This window comes from Asterias rubens, chromosome 17 (genome assembly GCF_902459465.1).
Source record: "Asterias rubens chromosome 17, eAstRub1.3, whole genome shotgun sequence".
Classification (NCBI taxonomy): Eukaryota; Metazoa; Echinodermata; class Asteroidea; order Forcipulatida; family Asteriidae; genus Asterias; species Asterias rubens.
The window spans coordinates 13,257,739-13,283,080 of record NC_047078.1 but is presented as its reverse complement, the minus strand read 5'-3'; the positions used below and the strand labels follow the sequence as shown (position 1 = coordinate 13,283,080).

Sequence of the window (25,342 nt, the reverse complement as noted above, 5' to 3'; positions counted from 1 at the left end):
ATAAAAACACGCGCATAATTACTCGGGTGGGATTCGAACCCTTGCAATTCTAGAGCAGTGTCTTACCAAGCAGACTACTGAGGTTGCCCAGTGCTTTATCCGATGCAAATTTAACATCTCTTTATAAAAAAGTGGTGTTCGATGGAGATGTTTTTCATTTGCCGCTAGAGAGCACACTTGAATTTTTTGATGTAATTGGTATTATTTTTTTAAACCAGTCATTCGCCAGACTTGTATTATGTTATGGTAAAGCATCAAAAGGTGTACATTTCACCCTAAAAGCAATTAAATAGCGCCTTTACAGTTGCTTCCGGTAAAAACAGGTCAAAAGGTCCAAAGAAGGACACCAACATATCAATTTTTGGAAAGTACGTAAAGCCCTTTCATATTATGTATAGATTGTCAAAATAGCTTATGTGGTTGAGGAAATATGAACTTATGAAATATTGTCGACTCACTAACCGAAAGGGAAATGTACGTTGAAAACGCCTCAAACACAGACTATACACGAAACTTAACGCGCGTGCGCTCGAGGGATTAGTACTGGACCGTGACTCTCTGCATAGACTTGATTTAAGTTCTGTTCATGTGTGAGAGGTCCCTAGGCATATCACGCCAACAAGCAAACAATTCGTACGGCGCGCGCTCGCCGTCAAAATGTGGTCCCGAGAATGGGACTTGACACGGTCATTTGTTACGAAACCCCAAAACTCCAAGAGTAAATGAGAATTTCTAAGATTAGAGAGAACTGGGAGGGAGAGGTGGGCACGTAATCTCTCGCTCGCCCTTTCTCATAAAATCAGGATTAAACATCAAACAGGTAAGTTCTCATTTAATCCTTACATTTTATTTCAAAATCTCGCGAGAGATTCCGTGAGACTTGAAAGACATCTGACCTCAATCGAAATCAATGTGTCCACCAAGGTAAAATACATAAAAAGGAAAACCCACAAAGAGGTCAATTAAGTTCAGGAGTATAACTTTACTCTTCATGTAACATTTATTTAATGTATAACATTATAACAGTATAACATTGAACCAGGGGTAAAAACCAAACAGTCAACAAACTTTTTTTAATTTTTTTTTTCCTTTAGTAACTTCAGTTGAACTTCTCCTCATATTTTGAGGGAAGAATACTTTGATTAAAACAAATTTGGCAAGGCAAAGTACTATCATACTGCAGAGCCCCACATGTTAGCAACTTGTTTATCAACAAAAAACACAGATAGTGGCAAGTAAACTCTTACAAAGTTTTATAGCTTTGTGAGTGTTGGGACACAATCCACACTTTTTTGAAATCCAGTGCTTGAAAATAGACAATATTAAAGTTGAATTACAAAGGTCAACAGTTCACTGTTTAACGCTTGAGGCAGTAATTAGAGTGCATCCACTCCGGCCTGGCACATGACAACACTGATCCATCCAGCAATTAGAGTGCATCCACTCTGGCCTGGCACATGACAACACTGATCCATCCAGCAATTAGAGTGCATCCACTCCGGCCTGGCACATGACAACACTGATCCATCCAGCAATTAGAGTGCATCCACTCCGGCCTGGCACATGACAACACTGATCCATCCAGCAATTAGAGTGCATCCACTCCGGCCTGGCACATGACAACACTGATCCATCCAGCAATTAGAGTGCATCCACTCCGGCCTGGCACATGACAACACTGATCCATCCAGCAATTAGAGTGCATCCACTCCGGCCTGGCACATGACAACACTGATCCATCCAGCAATTAGAGTGCATCCACTCCGGCCTGGCACATGACAACACTGATCCATCCAGCAATTAGAGTGCATCCACTCCGGCCTGGCACATGACAACACTGATCCATCCAGCAATTAGAGTGCATCCACTCTGGCCTGGCACATGACAACACTGATCCATCCAGTAATTAGAGTGCATCCACTCTGGCCTGGCACATGACAACACTGATCCATCCAGTAATTAGAGTGCATCCACTCTGGCCTGGCACATGACAACACTGATCCATCCAGCAATTAGAGTGCATCCACTCCGGCCTGGCACATGACAACACTGATCCATCCAGCAATTAGAGTGCATCCACTCCGGCCTGGCACATGACAACACTGATCCATCCAGCAATTAGAGTGCATCCACTCCGGCCTGGCACATGACAACACTGATCCATCCAGCAATTAGAGTGCATCCACTCCGGCCTGGCACATGACAACACTGATCCATCCAGCAATTAGAGTGCATCCACTCCGGCCTGGCACATGACAACACTGATCCATCCAGCAATTAGAGTGCATCCACTCTGGCCTGGCACATGACAACACTGATCCATCCAGCAATTAGAGTGCATCCACTCTGGCCTGGCACATGACAACACTGATCCATCCAGCAATTAGAGTGCATCCACTCTGGCCTGGCACATGACAACACTGATCCATCCAGCAATTAGAGTGCATCCACTCCGGCCTGGCACATGACAACACTGATCCATCCAGCAATTAGAGTGCATCCACTCCGGCCTGGCACATGACAACACTGATCCATCCAGCAATTAGAGTGCATCCACTCCGGCCTGGCACATGACAACACTGATCCATCCAGCAATTAGAGTGCATCCACTCCGGCCTGGCACATGACAACACTGATCCATCCAGCAATTGTGTCCTTACTGACCGCAGAATGTGGCAGTTTGTAACTGATCAAAAGCTGATGTTCCTTTGAAGTCCCATATTTTCTGAAGATTTCAGTCCTGGTTATGTAGTGTTTTAAGTATGTGTACACACAGAGTCTTCTATCCGCTGGATAAGCTTTAAGCTGAACAGTCAGTCCTGTGTTGCCTGGGCGACTTTGCTTCACATGGTCCATGATAATAAAAATTGCTGTGCTGACTTTAAGCTGTAAACTGTCCAAGCGAAGTTCATGTAGGGTTTGTGTTCGTTGTGCTGTTACCAGTGCGAGTAGCATCACCAATTTTAATGTTAAATCTTTCAATGAAAGTGTAAAAGCTAGAGACAATTTGCGTAAGTAGTCAAAGTCCCATACCAAGCTGTATCTGGGAGCTGGTGGTCGTAGAGTATAAACACCTTCAAGCTGTATCTGGGAGCTGGTGGTCGTAGAGTATAAACACCTTCAAGCTGTATCTGGGAGCTGGTGGTCATAGAGTATAAACACCTTCAAGCTGTATCTGGGAGCTGGTGGTCGTAGAGTATAAACACCTTCAAGTTGTATCTGGGAGCTGGTGGTCGTAGAGTATAAACACCTTCAAGCTGTATCTGGGAGCTGGTGGTCGTAGAGTATAAACACCTTCAAGTTGTATCTGGGAGCTGGTGGTCGTAGAGTATAAACACCTTCAAGTTGTATCTGGGAGCTGGTGGTCATAAAGTATAAACACCTTTCGGAAATCGTGTGATTAAGGGATGTGTTCCCACGGTTGCACCCCCCTCCAGCACAACAAACGAAGATAACGCACTTCGTGCAACATTAAGTGAACTGTAGCTCAGTCCATGCTCATAAAGTTCAGTTAAAAAGGTTACGATCTGAACTGCATTTGCTTGCAATGTATTACATTGCCTGCTACTGCAAAAGTTGAACCATCGTTCGATGTACCCATTATACTGTTTTCTAGTTGAAGGCCGCCATGATGATAGGATGATGCCTGTAGCTTTCTGTGTAACTCCGATATTCCCAATGGATCTCCTGACAGCCTGCAACAAATAAGTTCCAATTTGCATATTTAGCAGTTTTGGAAACCAAGACTGTGTTGGCCACTTAGGAACTACTAGGATTCCTTCTGCTTTGTCTACCGTTTGTTTCTGTAAGCATCTTCCAATCATACAAAATGGAGGGAAAGCATAAAAATTTAATGATTCCCAGTTCATGGACAAAGCATCAACAGCCTCTGCATCGGGGTCTGGTTTCCATGATACATATCGGGGGAGCTGGTTATTTAATCGTGATGCAAAGAGATCAATCTCTGGTCTATCAAAATCTTTCCATAACTTGCTAAAGATTTCTTGATTTAGCATCCACTCTGTTTCGTCCTGGAAATTTCTGGGTTTGTTATCAGCCACCGTGTTTTGGACACCAGGTAGGTGAGCAGCTGAGACCCAAATGGATCTCTCTATACACTAACTCCACAGCTGCATTGCTAGTGAATTGCAATCTTTAGATTTAATACCATCCATGTGTGATAAGTAAAGCTACTGCGGTGGTATTGTCCATGTTTAATTTGACATAAACATTCTTCATGTTCCCGCAGAAAGATTTCAGAGCAAAGAAAGCTGCTAAGAGTTCTAGATAATTGATCTGGTTTTCCCTTGCTCTTTCATTTTCACTGGAATTCCAGCGCCCTCCAATGTGGGTGGTGCCATTGGTTGCCCCCATCCTTTTCCTGATGCATCTGACTCGAGAACAACATCAGGTTTTCCATGACAAATGCAAGAGAACAATATGCAAACATTATCAATCCACCAACGAAGCTCTATTTGGGCAATGACAGACAATTGCATATGTCTGTCAAAGTGGCCGCAATTAGCACTCCAAGCCATTGTTTTGTCTTTTTGCAACTGCCTGTAATGTAATGGTCCATACTGGTCAGCTGGGAAAGAGGCAACGTGTTTGCCTATCACCATTGCCACATGCTTGATTGTAGGCTTGTTTGTGTCCAACAAGGACTGGCACGCCCCTTTAAGATCCATCTTTTTAGCCTCTGGCAGATAAATTTTCATTTGTACCGAATCAATAATTAATCCCAAGTACTCAATGCTTTGTCGTGGTATATGTATAACCACTGACTTGGTGGGATGGATGATAAACCCCAATTGTGCTAAGGTTTGAGCTGTAAGTTGAACAGAGCGTTCAGCTTGTTCTTTAGAGGGTGCCACAATTAATGTGTCGTCAATATATCCTGTTATGGCATGTCCCATGCTACGTAGGCATGAAAAAGGTGGCTTCAAAATCTTCGTAAAAATACGTGGTCCTGAACTCAACCCATTTGGTAGAGCCTTGTATTAGTATAGCACATTATTCCATTTAAACTTGAGTAGTTTCCTACATTCTACTGCAATAGGAACAGAATAGTAGGCATCTTTGAGGTCAAGTGAGGTCATGTAACAATTGTTCTGCACTTAATTCTTTGCAGTTTCAAAAGTGTCCATTTTGAAGTGTTTGTAATCAATAAATTGATTAAGCAATGAGAGATCCAAGATCATTCTCAAACCTCCATCTTTCTTCCGATGAGTAAATATATTTGAGATAAATTGACCATTCTCATAATGTGAAAGTTCAATGACCTGTTTCTTAATGAGTTTTCCAATTTCCTCAGTGACGCATATACATTCATCCTGCGTAAGTTTATAAGGAAAAGGAGCAAAGAACTGATGTGGAGGTCGACCCAGTTCCCCAAATTCTAGTTTGTCTCCTGAAATGGCCTGTACATGTAATATCAACTTATCTGATGTAAGTTTTTCCCATTCATTGTGAAATAGCCTCAATCGACCACCTACATTACTATTGTATTCAATGTTTACAAACAAATCTGAAAGACCTACCTCACCTGCGGTTGAGTTGGTCGTTGTACTGGCAGTACTTAGGTATGTTTCTGAAACTTGGACGCGTGTGCAGTCGTGTTTGTCACACCGAACGGTTTCCGTTGCATTGGCCTGGTGTTGTGGTTGCGAAAGCATTGTTTGTTTTTCATGTACTGTCCTCCGCCTAAAAAAGCATTTCCACCCATACCAGCACTTGCACTAGTTTTCCAGCCAGCAGCTTGAAAACAGTTGTTGAAGTTCATGTTATTGTATCCACCATGAGCTTGATGAGGATGATAATTTCCTCTCTGTGGTTGTGCAAAACGCATCACTCCAACAGTTGCTTTCTGCTCCTCCTGCAGCTCTTTAACTTGTTTACCAAGATCATCGCCAAAAAGCATTTACGTAACTTTGGTCAATGGTTTGCACAAGTGTGAATATTTCTGGTTCAGGTCTGGCTTTATGAGTTCCTTTCGGAGAAAATTCATTTCAAAATTAGCCGACGCTAACAGTGCAAGGCCATCCTCCTGCTCAGTTGTCAAACCGACTGATCCACGTGCTTGTGCTAAAGCTGTGATGCCTTTAACAAGGGGCTTTTGAATTCTCTGTAACTTCAAGTCCCTTAACCGTTATATTGTCCCAGATTTGTGGGTTGACTTTAGGTATCACCAGAACCTCACAGTTGCTTGGGCACTGGTACTTGTCGGCAGTGTTGGAGATTTGCTTATCTTCAAGTTTCTCCTTCATTAGAAAGGCCAAACTGTTTGGAATATCGTCATTGATTGGGCTTCCAACGCCTGACGGGACGGTGAATCTTGAAGCAAATCCTTGCTCTTTTTCCCCGGTGGTCGGTGCACCACCGTCTGGGGTTTCGGTATTGGTCACAAGGGATTGTGAGCCAAAATGATCACCCCCGGAGGTATCGGTGTCCTGCTGGGACTCCACGCTAGTATGAGCGTAGTTCTACGTAAAACTACCGTCACCATTCGGGCCGCCAATGCCAGAGCTTATACAATAGTTCCCATTATCATTTCCTGGAATTGCAAGGCGTTTGACGCCTGTTGATGCATAAACTGCTCCAATTTGTCAATTTTTGAAGCAAGGCCTTTGTCATCTTTGCCTTTAGATGGAGGTTTTTTCGTAGGGGTAGCGGAGGATGATTTCTTCGAAATCCCCTGATGAGTTTCAATGAATTCATCATTGCCCACGGCCATGGTGGTTTCGTCTGACACTGCATTGGGCTTAGTACATGCAAGAATGGATGATGCGTTTTCGATCTTGTATTTTTACTACTTTTTGACTTATTTTCAACACCGTCGACTGTTACAGCCGTATCCATGGTTTTCAAGTAATCGTTCGTAGACAATTAAACAAATTTATGGGTGAAATTCACCTCGTTGTCGGTTGATGTAAAAACTGTAAAAATGTGCTAAGCGGTTACCACTTTATATGCTGTAGCGAATATGAATGCACAAAATTTATTTTGCTTTGCTTGGATGACTGGATTACAAGGTGTGGCCCTTTACGTAACGCCTTTTTTTTTTTTTTTTTTTTTAAGGAGTGCCCCCTGAAAAGACAAGCATAATATCCCATAGGGATAGCTAAGAGCTTGTTTCAACAGACCATTCCACGTTAAAAAAATAAAAGAAAAAGAAAAAGAAAAAAACCAAGAAGAAAAGAAAGGAGATAATGGTTTTTGGACTATGCCTCACTCACTAGAAAGTGATGAGAGACACAACAACTAGCATCACCTGCAATCATAATTGCCGTAAAACAGGACGTTACTTAAGGTATTTATTTACTCTACATTTGAATGACTGCATGCCCTGGGTAGTAATGTCTGAGATAACCGATGATGGTAGGCTTTTCCAGATCTTCACAGCTGCAGGAAGAAAAGCCCTGTCAAAACTTCTAAGAGTTCTTGCTGCAGTCATACCCTGATTGTAGAGAATATCTGTTGAGTAGCAAAGATTGCCTGGTCAGTCGAGCTGCAGGTTGCCTTACAGGTGGGACTAGCGATTTCAGCAAGGTGGGGCACTTGATGCACTGCATCCTATATAAACAGGAGGCTGCTGCAACATTTCTTCGATGGGATAAACTGCTAAGATTATGCCTCAGTTGCTCTTCCGTGCTTAATCCTATCAGGCGACATGCTCTCCTTTGGATTTTATCAAGAGCCGAAAGGTGGACTGTGCTAGCTCCCATCCAGGCTAGAGGTGTGTACTCCATCTTGCTTCTGATGTACGTCTTGTAGATGGTAACAAGACCAGCCTTATCGAAGACTGGACCCAATCTGCGCAGCATTGAAGTACGCTGACCAGCAGTGCGAGTGATGTTCTTCAGATGTGTCTTCCATTCCAGTTTACGAGAGAAAGTAACTCCAAGAAGTTTCATCTTCGGCTTGTCACTGACAACCTGGCCTTGGAACATGAATATTGTGAATATTGTAGTGTCATCAGCATAGGCAAGAAGTTCTGAATGGCGGATCACATCATGTAGATCTTCGATGTAGATCAGGAACAGAGTAGGGCCAAGAATACTGCCCTGGGGAACACCGGCATTGATCTCATAGCAGGCTGACTTCTGCCCAGCAACCACTACCTCAAGATGTCTGTTAGATAAATAACTCTTCATCCAAGTAAGCAGTTGGCCAGTGATTCCAAATGAATTAAGTTTTTGAAAAAGCCCATGATGTCATACTCTGTCAAAGGCTCCTTTTATGTCCAGGGCGACCACTCGAGCTTCACCTCTCTCGTTTAAGGTGCTGGACAATCGATGAGACATAAAGGTGAGGAGATCAGGGGCAGAGTGGAGGCTTCTGGAGGCAAATTGGTTGTCTGATATGAGGTTGTTATGAAAGAGATGTTTCCATAGTTGATCATTTATAATGGTCTCCATCACCTTGCTAATGATAGTTAGGAGAGAGATTGGCCGGTAGTTTGATGGGCAAGATCGACTATTCTTCTTGTGCACAGGAACAACTGATGCAACTTTCCACTGGGAGGGGAAATAGCCTCTGCTGAAACTGAATCGGAAAAGTTTGGCAAGGGGAGCTGCAAGTTCTACAGCGCAGTTTTTCAGAACCTTGGCAGAGATACCATCTGGGCCTGATGCTTTGTTCGTGTCCAGCTTGTGCAACTTTCTTTTAATGTCCCGTGGCCTGAAATTCACATGGCTGAGGTGTTTGGCAGTACGGTCCTGGATATCAGGTGATGGATCATCTGCACAGTTGAGATTGCATTTCATCGAAAAAGCTTGAGCTAGTACCTCTGCTTTTTCTTGAGCAGTTGAGAAGAAGATTCCATTTTGTTGCAGGGATGGAATTTCTGTATGACCTCCAGTCCCAGAGAGTTGCCGAACTGTCCACCACCAATGATCAATACCATTGAATTCTTCAGTGCAGAATCACTGAGCTGAGTCGTGTCAATTTATAGAGTGTATGTTCCGATCCATCAAATCAGTTCAGGCCAATGCATTACTGCTGTGTGCTCATACGTTTTCAGATAGGCTTACCCCCATCCCCCCCCCCCCACCCCGAAATTCACTTTTCCCGGGAGGGGGACTGTTTTCTGTTAGAGAATTGTCACTTGTACTTTTAGAATTCTTATATGTACAATGTATGTAACCTTGATCAGCCTTGGCTACAGCCAGCCGCGACCTGCAAAATCCCAGTCCCCATCACTGAATTCTGCCAGCACACCCCTCATACATTGCAATTCCATGGTTAGTTTCGTTACACTCTTAGCTGCTTAGCACAGCTCTGTGGTCTCCAATATTAACATGAAAGCCTATCAAGTCTCCATTTTCGTACCATGGCTACATCTTGCCTAGACCTAATATACAACAAAATTACAAACTTCTAGACACATTTATTTGGTTGTTAGGATCAGTTTAATTTTGGTTAGTTACGTTACAAAAAAGGGACATGGAAAAAAATTGCATGTCTTTGAGCAAAAAGTTTCCTCAAACAGGGTACAGCTGAAACAAATTTTACTATTTCTATAACTACAAGGGTACTAGCAAGTGTTTTGGTAGGGACAAAAATAAAATAACTCTTATCAGTTCCAGGCATTGCCCCAAAATCATTGTTAGTTACGTTACAGTTAGTTACGTTACACTTTGTCCGTGACTAATATTATTTGTTATACACCCTTTGTACTTCACTCACAGCTCTAATCTGGTCTATATTAGTAACTAGTATGCAATACTACACTACAAATCAATTAAGCAAAAAACATCGGTGATGATGAGACAGAGTTCCTTTTATTTGGGTCACGTCAACAGTTAACTAAGGTTTCAGTGCCATACATCTCCATCGGTGATGCTCGGATAGCTCCCTCGCTGAAAGCTCGGAACTTGGGGGTTATTTTTGATTCATCGATGACACTTCAGCCACACATCAACAATATTGTTCATTTATCATCATATCACATCAGGAATATAGGTAAGATTCGCAAGTACTTGGACAAAAGTGCCACTGAAAAGGTCATTCACGCATTTGTTACTTCTCGTCTTGACAACGGCAATGCTCTTCTCTACAGTCTTCCTAACAACCAGATTTCCCGACTTCAACGGCTCCAAAATACTGCTGCCCGCATTGTGACACTGTCTAGAAAATCCTGTTCTATCACCCCCATTCTGAAACAACTACACTGGCTCCCTATCTCTCAACGAATCATCTTCAAGCTCATTGTCCACAAAGCTCTTAATGGCAAGGCTCCCCACTATATTTCTGAACTGCTTCAAGTTTACACTCCATCAAGGAATCTTCGATCAAGTTCTATGCTTCTCCTCATTGAACCCAAGTCTCGACACACATGGGGTGACAGGTCTTTTTCTTAAGCCGCGCCACGCATCTGGAACTCTCTACTAAGCTTGGGCGATATCGATTTATTTTATTCACGATATATCGCCGACAATATATCGCGATATTCGATATAATCGCGATTAATTAATTTTGACATCATCAGTCTTCTAATGACCTGTTCTTCTGGTTTAACTCCAAACCTATGGGGTGCAAGATGTCTCAGCTAAGAAATACATCGCGATATTGCGATACTTAATCGATATTGCGATTTATCGCGATATATCAATATTTCGATTAAAACCAAATCGATCCGATATCGAAATCGTTTCCAAATTAGTATCGCGATATTCGATAATATCGTGTTGATGTTATACAATGGATGGGATCCCATTCACTCAAGTTAAACAATGACAAGTCTGAAATGATTTTACTTGGTTCTGTAGCTCATCTGGCTAAGGTCAAAGTCTCTCAATCAACATTGATAATTGTTAAATTAAGCCTTCTGTAGTCTGTAAAGTCTAGGTGTTAAATTTGACTCTGCTATGTCTATGTCTAACCAGGTTTCTAACATACGTAAATCAGTTTGGTATCAATTAAGAAATCTTGGCTTCGTCCGTAAATATTTCACTCGTTCTACCACAGAAAAGATTGTTCATGCTCTGATTTCTTCTCGGTTTGATTATTGTAATTCTCTCTTCTGTCTTCTACAACAGAATCAAATCTCTCATTTGCAACGACTGCAAAACACTGCAGCTCGGCTGGTCACTTTGTCATCCAGGAGAACCCATATCACTCCGGTTTTGAATGCTCTTCACTGGCTCCCTGTTCAATATTGCATTCAATACAAATTACTTCTGCTTGTTTTTTATTCTTTACATGGTTCTGCTCCTCAGTATAATTGTCAATTAATTACCCGTTACAATCCTTCCAGATGTCTTAGATAATCCACTTCTTCGTTACTGGTTGTTCCCTAAACCCACAACAATTGGGGTGACAGGGCTTTTTCTCATGCTGGTCCTTTACTTTGGAATAATCTGCTATTCATAAGTTCAAAGAGGCCCTCAAAACCCAGGTGCTTTTCATTAATTTTATGTTTCTTCCTTGCGCCATGAGCATCACTTGTGGTGGATACCGGCGCACTCTAAGTGTTCTTACTATTATTATTATTAATTCAACTTCCGACTTTCAGGATGTTGCCCTGATTCGTAGGTCAAATAATCTCTCTCCCCGTTATATAACTAGACTAATGACCAGGTAGTGCCAGATTAGAACTGCTGAATCAGTCGATGAAGAAGATGCAACAGAACTAGATGATCAATGTAAATCTGAATTAATATTTTGCTAAGATAACTCTAGTTTCTTAAATATGCGTCACGCTCTTGCCACCCTAATGTCAAAATCATGTGTTGCGATGCAAGCGCAACTGGGTTTAAGGGGCAGTTGTATGAAATTTTATTTGCACTAAATTCCTTTCCGTCTTTATTAAGACTCTGAGGTCAAGGTATTTACCAACAGCCATCCTGCACAGTAAAAGTTGGTAGAGGGCAAGCAACACCTAACAAATCCTCTTGCATACACAATTTTGTTCGATTGGATGTCCAATGGATCCCGAGTAATGACAATGAGCAGGCTGATTTTATCAGTAGACTACACTGACGACTGGAAGATTTCACAAAAGGTTTTCAGTACAATAAGTGACACTTGGGGTCCCTAACACAGCATTGTTTGTTTTTCTTGTTTCCATGTCCCCTGACTGGCACCCCCGAACAAAGATATTGACAAAATAGGGACACCGCCAATATAGGGCTAGATAGCTCAGTTGGTAGAGCGCCGGCACGTTAATCCGGAGGTCGTTGGTTCGAATCCCACTCTAGTCAATTCTTTGTTCAACCCCAAAAAGCAGTCGTTAATTTGTTAAGAATTTCATCCATTTCTTCGGAAAAGTTAAAAACAGCATGACCAGGAGGTCTGTAAATTAAACCTATGATGATATTTTTCTTTGTATTTGTACCGATTTCTAAAAAAAATGGATTCAACATGTTCAAAACATCCTGAAGCACTCATAATGTCGGGCCATATGGTGTGCACTGCAATGAGTCTTTTACATGACACCACCGCCATTTTGCATAGGTCTATTTTTGTACTCACATTTATATCCAGGAATGGATAACATAGAATGCGGGGTGCTTTTGAGCCATGTTTCAGTAAGACCGATAATGTGGAACTTATGTTGTATTTCGTTTAGAGTAACAGTGAGATCTTCAAAATTTTTGTTTACACTTCTGATATTGGCGTTGAAGATTGAAAATGAGTCATTTTCTAATTCCTTTGATTTGTCTCGGAGTTGTCTTTCTGAAAGGTATTGAGCACCACAAGAATTAAATAAAAGCTGACTAGGATCCGTTGAATTCAGAATTGTCGGGTTAAAAACACAATCATTGAAACGAAGAGTAGTGTCATTCAATGGTTCAGAGCTACTGTCGTCAATAGTGCTATCGTTATCACTCATTGTGTGAAATGAATTCAAATTGGTGACGATGGACAAGCAGACTGATTAAGTACAATGGGGTGATTACATGTATCAAGCTAAGAATAAGAAAATGCACTGTGTACAGACTGATGAATGCAAAGGGAACAAAATGGCACCACAATATAAAGCAACATGTGGTAACTTGATTTACAAGAAAATAACACAACTACATTCCAATAAGATTGATTTGTGAAATATACAACTAAATTTAAAGAAATCTTATGATAGGCCTAACACTCAGAAGAAAAAAACACTCAGCTGACGCTAGTAGCAATATGTAGATAACAAGCTAGGAGATTGGGGTTGCTTCCCCAAGCCGAAAGATCTTGAATGGACTGCTTTTCAGTTTGTATGAGATTACCGCTGGAACGGACATGGGGATGTAGGCAAACTGGACCCTTGAGTCATCACGAATGGATTTGAGATTCTGCCTGCCCGGATCCTTGAGGTGACGTCATCGGTGATGTAAATGTTAGCTCCTCTGTAGGGATTGTTCTTCAGGGTTCGGGCGACGTTTTTGGGAATGAACTTTCTGTCCGTATATCTGAGTAGCTTGACGTGAATGAGACGTGGGTGAGTCTGACCACCGGACCCGGGGCGAGGTGGTTGGTTTCCCGGAGTGTGGTGGGCCCGTGCGATTTCAACATCTTCACCTCCCTCCAGCTTCATGTGGAAAGCTAGAACGCCCGCCACAAACTCCTCACAGGACTTTTGATCTTTCTCAGAGCCTTCTGGGACACCATGGATGACAATGTTATTTCTCCTGTTCCGGTTTTGGAGATCATCTAGCTGGTTACTTAGCTTGTGCATATCACTATGGTGACCGTCGAACCTGCTGTTAGCGGCTGCTATATGATTCATATGTTGCTTCTCAAGCATTTCCAGAGATGTTTTCAGGTCGTTAATGTCCTTGATGTTGGTACTAACACGATGATCCGTATCCTGGAGGTTGATTTCAAGGGTGGACAGTCTATAGCTCCCATGGTTTCCAGAGTAGCGAGAATTTTGTCCAGCTTGGTGTTCACAATGGCCAATGAACCATGACAAGACTGGCAGCCATCTTGCACCCCAATAGGCTCCTTGGGGGATTTGGTCGGAGACGGGTCCCGTTTCCCTCGTTTTTTGCTACCTCTTGAAGTTTTACTCTTATCAGGTGAATCGGCCATGGTCAGCAAGGTTGTCAGGTTAGAAGTTGGCAAACAACTAGTGAAATTTTTACGGTAATAGGCTTAATAATGATGACTTTTGGAGAGCGCAGAAGGGCCCGTGCGTCACTGTTGAATGCACATGTATGTAATGTACAGCAAAAAAAAAAAAAAATATGAAGGTCTTGTCTGAATGCCTTGACCAAACTGTTTCATTAAAGGAACACGTTGCCTTGGATCGGACGAGTTGGTCTTTGAAAAGCGTTTGTAACCGTTTGTTATAAAATGCATGGGTAGAAAGATGTTTTAAAAGTAGAATACAATGATCCACACACATTTGCCTCGAAATTGCGTGGTTTTCCTTTTACTTTGCGAACTAACAAGGTCGGCCATTTATGGGAGTCAAAAATCTGACTCCCATAAATGGCTGACCGTGTTTGTCGACGAGGTAAAAGGAAAACCACTCATTTTCGAGTGATACTTGTGTGGATCATTATATTATACTTTTAAAATATATTTCTAATCATATGCATTATATAACAAACGGTTACAAATGCTTTTCAAAGACCAACTCGACCGATCCAAGGCAACGTGTTCCTTTAATGTTTTGTGTATTTCAGCACCCAAAAAATAAATGGATATTTGACATTCATGGCGGCCATCTTGAGAAACCCAAACACTAAAGATGTTACTTTTTTTGTAACAAGTGAAAGCCATCTTAAAAAAAAAAATACAGGATTAAAATTGTGGGTGTTTAATAATCATATTTTAGTTATGAAACGGATATTTAAAATAGGCCTACCTCTCAATTGCATCGCTTGCTTCAAAGGAGAAGAAATGGTCTCAGCAACATTTTTCGCTGGCCATTTTGCTGTAGTAAATTTCTCTGTAGTGCATCTGACCATGGAGGTAGTCCATGATCTGACTAAGGCGCCTTGTCAAAACCTCCAAGCCCTTCCATTCCGCGTGCATTCTGCGGGAGTCCGCGGATGTTTGTAACAAAAGAACCCGTAGCAACCGGGCATGTCCACGGCCACGACGGCTCATTTACATGTCAATAAACATGAATATACCAGGGGCTCCGCGGAGCGACCGGTCGGCCATTGTAAGGTCCAGCTTATGAGCTGACCGGCGGAACCGCGCAGGAACGTAGGTGGTTAACAATGGTTTTACCTTTGCAGATTAAAAAGCAAAGTAAGGGTGGATGTGTAACTAAAAGCCATTTCCTCCAATGTGTGACTTTTAAGACTTGGTTGGGCCTACATAACCAAAACATGAATTTTAAAAATGGTTGTCTTTATTCCCGGCTTCGACTGACAAAAGTTCCAGGCTACGTGCAAACTCCGTTCCAAGTGGGTCAGAGTATCCAGGGGACAATTTTAACTGTTCGTTCTTACTTTCCAAGCGGAAAACATTAGTTTCTTATTTATAAAATCCCTAGTCACCGTCACCAATAAACAAATATACACACCTGTGCGAGTGTGTCGCCATGTCAAAACAACCAGATAGTCTGGTTTGTCCAATGTCTGAGGGGGAGGAAGCCACAGTTTCAGAGACCGGTGTTTTTATTGGCTGTTGAATTTCCATATAGCGCGTAACGAATGTTTTCATTGTTCGATTTTGCCCTACTGCCAGAGCAGCATATTGTATTCAACATCATGGAAGAAAACGTTTAGTAGTCGCAGCGGCGGTGATTTCTTATTAATTTAGCATTGTTTTTCTTGCGGGAAAATTGATTAAATGTGAATGGTTTCAAGTTAAAAATCGATATTTTTGTATTAAGCATAAATGTTGCAAATTATGCTTCGCAAATTGGATCGCAACATTTGCGATGCACTTTTTACAATTGCATAGCAAATCATCAAAATTGCATCACAAATTGCGATGTGATACAGGCGAAATCGTTCCCTGATTATCGCATGCGCTGGATGGTGTAATTGTCTTGTCGGTGCGGCCTGGCCGCTTCCAGGAGGATGGTATTCGTGAGTAGAAAATGTATTGTTCTGGAAGAGCACGGCCGGTCCGCGTCCAAGCCGCTGATATTCATGACCTGAAAATACAACTTGTTTATTCATGAGACTTATTGTTATACTAACAATAGCGCCCGGCAAGGATAGCTCATTAACTTCGCCGCGCTTCAACGCACATGGCCGTTCTTCAGCGGACTGTCCGAGGTCCTTAGCAACAGCGGTATTTGCTGTCCAGTCCGCAGACTGTCAGCGGAGGAACGCCCGGGAGGTTTTGACAAGGCGCCTAAGTTGTGTTAACAGAGCTAATGGTCTGCGTTCAGACCACCAAGTATTTAACAGAACTTTGTCACATCCTGCGCTCTCTGTAACCGCAAAACCACAACAAACATTTACCGCCAATACGATCGCGCACGCGTTTCCATGCATTTTTCATGTTATAGTCCACATACTGATATGAATAAAAGTTTTCCTTTTTACGGCAGCATTTTATGCAGCCTTAAACGATTTATATATTAGGCCTATAAGAATATACTTTTCTCTGATTTCATATGGGGGGGCAAGGGTTCTGAGTGGGGGGGGGGCGCCCCCCCCCCCCCCTCTAGTTACGCCACTGTGGTGACGTCATCCATTTTTGAGTTATGAACATTCAAAGTTTATTATTTCAACCTGAGAAATTCTCAGTGGTTGAATCTTTTCCAAACCCTGTCAGCAGTGACCACCATGCAGTTCACTTTTCATTCAGTGCACTCAGAGCTCCCCCTCAACCAGCTGTTGTACGCTCATTTCTACAGTACAGAAAAGCTGACATGTCACATCTGGAGACGTTGTTGCACCTTGCACCATGGACAGCATTCATGGATACTAACAATCCTGATGCATCTTGGGAAGGCTTTATGGACATTTTTGAAGCAGCCATCCATGATAGCATTCCGCGGAAACAATGCCGTCGAAATAAAATCTCTCCCTGGATTTCCCCTGAACTAAAAAAGCTCATCCTTCTCAAACGTAAGCTGTTCATTAAAGCAAAACGCTCTGGCAACAGCTCTGATTGGACTTCCTACAAACGTGTTAGAAACAAAGTGAAAAGTCTAACTAAAACATTGTACATGAAGTATATCAACGGTCTGTTCTCTTCGCCTGATAACAAACGCAGTTTTTGGTGTTTCGTTAGAGACCAGAGAAAATCCAAGTGTCCTCCAGCTTTCCACGATTCAGACAACTTGCTAAACAAACCCCTCGACATTGCTGAAGCGTTCAACACGTTTTTCTCATCGGTTCATTCACCTGCTGTATGTGGTTCAGAGACTCCTCCACCCTGCTCCCTTCCAATCCCCGAGTTGTCATCAGTCAGTGTTAACCTGAATTGGCTAACAAAATCCCTTAAGAATCTCAATGCCCACAAGGCACCTGGCCCGGATGGTATTTCTCCAACTATTCTCCGAGCTACAGCTTCTTACATTGCTCCACCCCTAATGCTTCTCATGAATTCTTCCCTCTCCAATGGTGTTCTCCCAATGGCCTGGAAATTGTTCAACATCGCTCCAGTATTCAAATCGGGCTCTCGCACAGATGTTAAGAATTATCGTCCAATTGCACTTACATCAGTCATTTGCAAGGTGATGGAACGAGCTGTCGCAGATAACATTAACGACCACATTTCGTTATTTGGATTAGTGGATGATCAATAACATGGCTTTACTGCACGCCGATCTTGTGTTACCCAATTAACAAATGCAATCCAAGACTGGTCTTCCATAATGGACAAGCCTCGCCCACCACGCATTGATGCTGTATTCCTTGACTTCAGCAAGGCCTTCGACACTATGCCACATCATCTTCTACTTAAAAAACTTTCGCGCAATTTCAACATTCAAGGACAAACTTGGGCATGGCTGAAATCATTCCTTATTGGCCGTCAAAATCGCGTGATGTACCGGGGTGCTTTGTCATCTTGGGCACCTGTCACCTCTGGTGTTCCTCAAGGAAGTGTCCTTGGCCCATTACTCTTCAACCTCTTTATCAGTGACATCTCCTGTAATGTTTCAACTAACTGCCTCTTATTTGCTGACGATACATTGTTGTACCATCCCATCTTCTCCACCCACGATGAAATCACGCTTCAATCTGATATCAACGCCATTGGTCGATGGAGCGAATCTAATGGCATGAAAATCAACATTGTCAAAGGTCATGCACATGACACGATCCAAAAAAACACTTACTCTACCTCACTACACACTGCATGGTTCAGAGCTTGCAGTCACATCAACCTACAAATATCTTGGAGTGATCATCAACAACACCCTCACCTGGAACGACCACATTGATGCTGTTGTCAAAAAAGCAAACAAAACTCTTGGTTTTATATGGCATGTCGCAGGGGGATCATCCACAAAGGCACTACTATCACTTTACCGTTCCTTAGTTCTTCCAGTGCTAGAATATGGTCTGCCTGCCTGGTCCCCTTACACAGCAACTATGTCGTCCCAATTGGAAAGAGTGCAAAGGAGAGCTACCAGGATGTGTCTCAAGCAACAAAGAGGTGTCATGTCATATGATAATAGACTCAAATCACTGAACCTGCTAAGCTTAGATGCCCGGAGAAACAGACTAACTGTTCTATTTACCATGAAATGTTTATTTGGACAAGTCAAATGCTCCGCAGTTACTTCCCTCACCCAAATCAATACCCGTCACTTGGACACTCTGACCTTCAACCATCACTTTGCCAGAACTCATTGCCTGAAGAATTCTCTAATTCATTCTTTCCCTCATATCTGGAGTAGCTTGCCAACCGCCGTTAAGAACTCGGTCATTCTTGACTCTTGGAGGGGTTTTAACAACCAACTGTCTAGTTATTTCAATAATGATGTTTAATGCTAATCCTTTTTATTGTATTGGATTGTATTTGATTTGATCTGTTTTGACTTGATTTGATCTGTATTGATTTTTTTTCCCACTTAATGGTTATTTATTTATCTATTTTTTAAATTATCTTTTGTTTATTTATTTATTTAACTATTCCTTTATTTATTTATTGATTTACTCAATTACTTTTTCATTTATTTATTTATTTATTTACTTATTTCATTCTATTTTTAATTAATTAATTCTTTCTTTCTCTCCCCCTCTCCCTCCCTCCCTCCTTCCTCCCTTCCTTCCTCCCTTCCTTTATTTCTTTATCTACCTATCTATCTATCTATCTATTCATTCATTCATGTATTAATGTAAGTATTTATTATTTATCTATTCTGTTTTTCTTTTTAAATAACTTGTTTAAATAGCTTCAATTGTTGTCAAGTTTGTTAGCAGCTCTTAATCTATCAAATATCTATCTAGTGCTTCAAATTTTTTATTAGTTTTACTCAAAGTATATATTTATATTTGTTTATTTTATAGTATCTAAGTGTTTATCATAGTGATTTTTTTTATTTATACTCTATTCGAGGATTGGATAAGCAGGCTTTTGAGTCATAGTGTAGTAGTACGCTTTTGTTTATCCTGGCCGTCTTAGAATGGATTGTTGTCCCTTCCTCTTCCTTCCTCCACATCACGTACCTGTCCTGTACCCTTTTGTCTAATCCCGCTCCTCTAGTTACCCTGTATTTAAGTTACCTTTTTTGAAGTCTTATTATCCTTTGTTTTACTTGTATGTATTTGTTTTTGACACTGGCCGAATAAATAATAATAATAATAATAATAATAATTTCAAAAAATCATTACTTTTGATCTACATGAGGGATTCTTACAATCAATACATCATCGGAATTGTCATTCAAAAACTCCCTCAACGTCTCACATACATGACCCCATTTTGACCTTTTTTTTTGGTTCAAAAGAGAGGTTGAAAATTTCAAAATTCATGTGTATAAATCCCCCATGGTATGCATGAGTCATGCTTCAGTGATCATCCAAAGAGCGCGAAAAAGTTTTGTGTACAATAGTCTTCGTTCAAGGCATTTTCAACATACCCTTTTGGTTAGTCTCTTCTACAGTCATCAATCTTTCATAAGTTAGTGTTTCCTCAACCACACAAGCTATTTTGACAATCTATACATCATATGAAAGGGCTTTACGCACTTGTTTTATATCATCAACCTCTCCCCATTACTCGTACCAAGAAAGGTTTTATGCTAATAATTGTTTTGAGTAATTACCATTAGTGCCACTGCCTTTAAAACATCTAAAAAATATACTTTTAGTAGATGTCTGTGTCAGAGTTTATGATAAATGTTTCATTATGGTATACATAGTTTCCTTCTTACTTAGCAACATATCTGTGGACGCTTAGATTGATGAAGTCATCAAGTGTCACTAGGTATGCTTTAAAGGTGTACTTTTCAAAGTTGTGTGTCTGCCAAACCGAAAGCTTGACCGAGGTGAAACTTGGTGCATTGTTAGTCAAGTACAATACCTGCTTGAGATTGTAGTGACGTCATAATGACGTCATCATGTTGTTTTGTTGACAATTTTTGTAAATTTGGCCATATCTTGAGAACATAATAATAATAACAATAATAATAACCGTTTTTATAACGCGCCTTTTGCCAAAGGATACACAGCTCCAGGTATTATTACTTTAAGGAGTGGGGCGAATTTTGAGATATAAGACCTAATCCTTAAAGGAACACGCTGCCTGGGATCGGTCCAGTTGGTCTATAAAAAAGCATTTGTAACCGTATGTTATAAAATGCATTGATAAGAAAGATGTTTTAAAAGTAGAAAACAATAATCCACACAAATTTGCCTCGAAATGGCGTGGTTTTCCTTTTACTTTGCGAACTAACACGGTCGGCCATTTATGGCCATAAATGGCCGATCGTACCAGTCGACGAGGTAAAAGGAAAACCGTGCAATTTCAAGGCATGTTTATGTGAATCATTGTATCCTACTTTTACAACGTCTTTCTAACCATATGAATTTTATAACAAATGGTTACAAACGCTTTTCAAAGACCAACTCGACCGATCCAAGGCAACATGTTCTTTTAAGCACCATGTAATGGTTTACAAGGTGCTGTGGCGCAAGATGCTGCCAATCCAGCCAGGAACACCGGGGCGAACCCCTTCTCTTTTCGTTAAGTGCACTGGGTTCTTTTACGCGTTTACACAACACATGGGACCAACGGCTTTACGTCCCATCCGAAGGACGAAGCAATGGTTATGTGTCTTGCTTAAGGACACAAGTGTCACGGCTGGGGATTCGAACCGACACTCTGCTGATCAGAAACACCAGAGTTTGAATTCGGTGCTCTTAACCGCTCGGCCACGACACTCCCAAAGCAACTACAACACATACAATTGTTACTTTTTCACCATGCTTGTACTCCCGGAAGCCGAACACCTGGTTTTTGTAGTTGACAAAAACTCAATGTCTAGTTATGCTCTACTCTTAAACGAGATGTAGAGAAATCTTTCTGAACGCACTAAAAAAATGGCCAACCTTGCCAAAAATGGCGTTCCAGAAAATTTGATCATGAAACATTGAAGATGGAAGACCACAGCCGCAAAAAAATAGATTAAAATGTGAAATATGATCTAGAGCAAAGACTTTCAGTATCCAAAACAATGCTGTCCTAATTTAGAAATGACTTGGACAATGTATACTGTTTACCTAAAGTGTATATTGGCTTTAAACGCTGAGAAAAACATCCTTTCAAAAGTCACACGTAAACACACAAACGATCTCAACAAATTTAAGGTTTCAAGTTTGATTATAATTGAGTTACTGAACATAAAGTCAAAACATGCCCAGCACCATTCAGAGACATGCAAGTATTTACAATTTAAATTAAATGGTTCTCTATGCAATTTATATGGCTCACCTTTGGAGGTTGGTCCCTGGCCCACATTGAATATGTTTTCCAATCGGATGACAATCTAAAACGACCTCTGTGTTCTCCAAGACCATAGATGAATTGTGTTGAAAGGCTGGTTGATATCTGGAGGAACTGATCCGAAAAGATGAGTGTACTTACAGAACTGTTAAATCTGTGAGGTTAAAGCAAACATTGCAATCATGAATCTTTCAAAAGTTTTCTCTATAACTTGATATTGATTCATTTTAGTAAAATGTGTTCATTTTAAAATGCAATGAAAGTTGCATAATAGACACAATTAATCTATAACAAGAGAGTGGGTTGTAATAATAATAATAATAATAACAATAATAATAACGAGGTCTTATAGAGCGTCAAATCCACAAAAGTATTCAGGGCGCTATTACAGAGAAAATTCTAACAAAAATAACAAAGAACAGATTAAATACAAAAGAATGGATCTATTGACATGAGGTGTGTTTTGAGTGAATGGAGAGTATTTTGTTGTTAAGGTGACCACACAAGCAGCAGTGTTTTGTATGCGTTGAAGGCGGGATAGCTGAAAATCTGGAAGCCCAAACAAAAGAGAATTTCCCATATCAAGACGAGATGTAACAAAGGAGTGGACAATCTTTTCTGTGGAAGCACAATCAAGATGTTTTCGAAACCTTCCTATGTTGCGGATGTGAAATGAAGCAGAACGAACTGTGTTAGAAATGTGGTTCTTGAACGTCATCGATGAATCAAAGATGACACCCAGATTGCGAACTTGGCTGACTGGCTTTATGTGAGAATCCCCAACAGTAATAAAGGGAATAGAGATCTTCGAAAGTTGCTGTGGAGAACCAATCAACATGAACTCGGACTTACTGTCATTAATTTTCAGGAAGTTGACGTTCATCCACTGACGAATTTCATGAACACAAGCTTCGATGCGATTGATGCAGGACTGGGTATGTTGTTGTGAGGGATTAAAAGACACCTTTGTGTGTCATCAGCGTAAGTGTGATATTGAAGGTTGTGACGCTGAATGATTTCTTGAAGAGGGAATGTCATCAGCGTAAGTGTGATATTGAAGGTTGTGACGCTGAATGATTTCTTGAAGAGGGAATGTCATCAGCGTAAGTGTGATATTGAAGGTTGTGACGCTGAATGATTTCTTGAAGAGGGAATGTCATCAGCGTAAGTGTGATATTGAAGGTTGTGACGCTGAATGATTTCTTGAAGAGGGAATGTCATCAGCGTAAGTGTGATATTGAAGGTTGTGACGCTGAATGATTTCTTGAAGAGGGAATGTCATCAGCGTAAGTGTGATATTGAAGGTTGTGACGCTGAATGATTTCTTGAAGAGGGAATGTCATCAGCGTAAGTGTGATATTGAAGGTTGTGACGCTGAATGATTTCTTGAAGAGGGAATGTCATCAGCGTAAGTGTGATATTGAAGGTTGTGACGCTGAATGATTTCTTGAAGAGGGAATGTCATCAGCGTAAGTGTGATATTGAAGGTTGTGACGCTGAATGATTTCTTGAAGAGGGAATGTCATCAGCGTAAGTGTGATATTGAAGGTTGTGACGCTGAATGATTTCTTGAAGAGGGAATGTGTACATTAGAGAACAACTGCGGGCCGAGAACAGAACCCTGAGGAACAAAGAAATCAAGTTGGACAGATTCTGAGGCAGACAAGAGCAAAGGATAGAGTGGTCCACGGTGTCAAAAGCTGAGCTCAAATCAAGGAAAATGAGAGCTGTAATTTTTTATTGATCAAGCCCAGAAAGAATGTCTTTGTGTTCGGTGCTGTAATTTGGTCTGTAGGCAGATTGAAATGAATCAGTGAGATTATTGACCCGCATAAATACCTGTAATCTAGATGACACTATTCGTTCAATACTTTTACCTAGAAAACTCATATTGGAAATGGATCTGTAATTGCTGAAAACTTCCTTATCCAAGCTACTTTTCTCAAAGAGAGGGCGAATGTAAGAGGTTTTAAGGCAAGTGGGGAAAACACCGGTGTTGAGAAATTTGTTGACAAAATGAGTAATTAAAGGAACTAGAACATCACAGCAATCCTTAATAAGAAAGTGGGAACTGGGTCAAGCTCACAGGATTTGGATGGAGATTTGGCAAGCAATTTCTTGATTTCTGTCAGTTGATTGTCTTGCAGGAACTCAACTGCTGTTCTTTGCCTTGGACCATGTGAACTACTCACGGAGGTTGCCTGCTGTGCGCATCAGAGATGAAGTCCTTGCTCTATCAATGATGAGTTTGAGAAGTTTTTCACTTGGTCCTTTCCAAGACCACTAACAATTATTTCTCTGTGATCCCTTTGATCAAGCTCATGAGCAGGAGAACAAGATTGTGAAAGATTCAGGTGGAGCGTTTGGGCTCACAGAAAACCTGTTGTTTTTATGAGTGATAGATGCTTTCATGACAAGACACTTGCTGCTGAAGCAACTTCAAAAAAATGTTGTGCCTTCTCGAAAATGTGAGAGATATCCCAGTGATAGAAAGTTGAATATCTAAGAAATTACATTTTCAAAAACAAAATCACGTTTGGTACTATTAATATGTCCAACTACTTTTAAGTCACATATGGCAACCACCCTGAGCTTTTAATGACTCCCATGAAATTTTTTCATATTTGGCAGCCATTCTAAAATTTTCTGATTTACATTAAAAAAATTAAAAATTACGGAGGGCACCTCAGCTAATATTAATTGATAGACCCTCAGAAAGCCCTGTGCCGAAATGGTGCTTTTGTCCGCCATGTAACGGTAATTTCGCTACCACACCTGACTATTTACAGACAACCAAGCACACAAACAAACAAACAAACAAACACAAACAAACAAGTGACAAAAAAACAAAAACAAAAACACAAACAAACTAGACAATATTACAAACACGAAGCTGTTCCGTGTTGTTTCGCTTGGATTATGTGCTTAATTGCCCAAGGAATCTGTAACTGAAAAAAGGTTTCAAAAAAGTTGTGTAGCTCCTGATATAAGGTCACACTTCCCGGTTGACCCGTAAGTAAATGTCAACATGGGCCCACAGCTACCAAAGACTAATCTGCAATGCCAAGGAGTCTATAACTGAACAAGTAAAAAAATCGGTTGTGTAGATCTTGATATATAGTCCCACTTCCGGTTGGCGTATTTTTTTTTCCTAGGACGAACGTGGGCAATTAACATAAAATGGGCGTGTTTTTGCCCGAAAAACACTTTAGCGCACGCAGGAAGTAGGGGTCAACTTGAGGTCACAGTTTGTTCAAATTAATCTCCAACCCCCAAGGAGTCTTTAACAACAAACAGTTGAAAAATCGGCCGTGAAGTTCTTGAGATATGGTGCTGCAATGATTTTCTAATTTAATATGCTAATGAGGGTCACGTGGTTAGTTAATTGCGAATTAAATCATTTTTTTTTAAACAATGAGAAAGACACGACATCGTCTTAGAATCTCCTCAATAAAGTCCTTAGTCCAAACATGTACACAATGTATCGCAATAACCACAGAGAAGATTTAACATTGTAATGAAAGTGACTGCACCT

At 41.0% G+C, this 25,342-nt stretch overlaps 1 protein-coding gene and 1 non-coding gene across 3 annotated transcripts in view; one reads left to right on the top strand and one right to left on the bottom strand.

The window, feature by feature from the left end:
- The window catches only part of LOC117301426 (lysosomal alpha-glucosidase-like), a 118,215-nt gene that overhangs the window by 74,724 nt on the left and 18,149 nt on the right, over positions 1–25,342 (bottom strand). For both annotated transcript variants that reach the window (XM_033785410.1, XM_033785409.1), the window contains exon 4: positions 21,796–21,961. In XM_033785410.1, the coding sequence (XP_033641301.1) occupies positions 21,796–21,961 (166 nt within the window). The remainder of the gene's footprint in view (positions 1–21,795; positions 21,962–25,342) is intronic.
- Trnan-guu lies at positions 12,131–12,203 on the top strand. Its single transcript has one exon. It is a non-coding gene; the product is annotated as a tRNA-Asn (tRNA).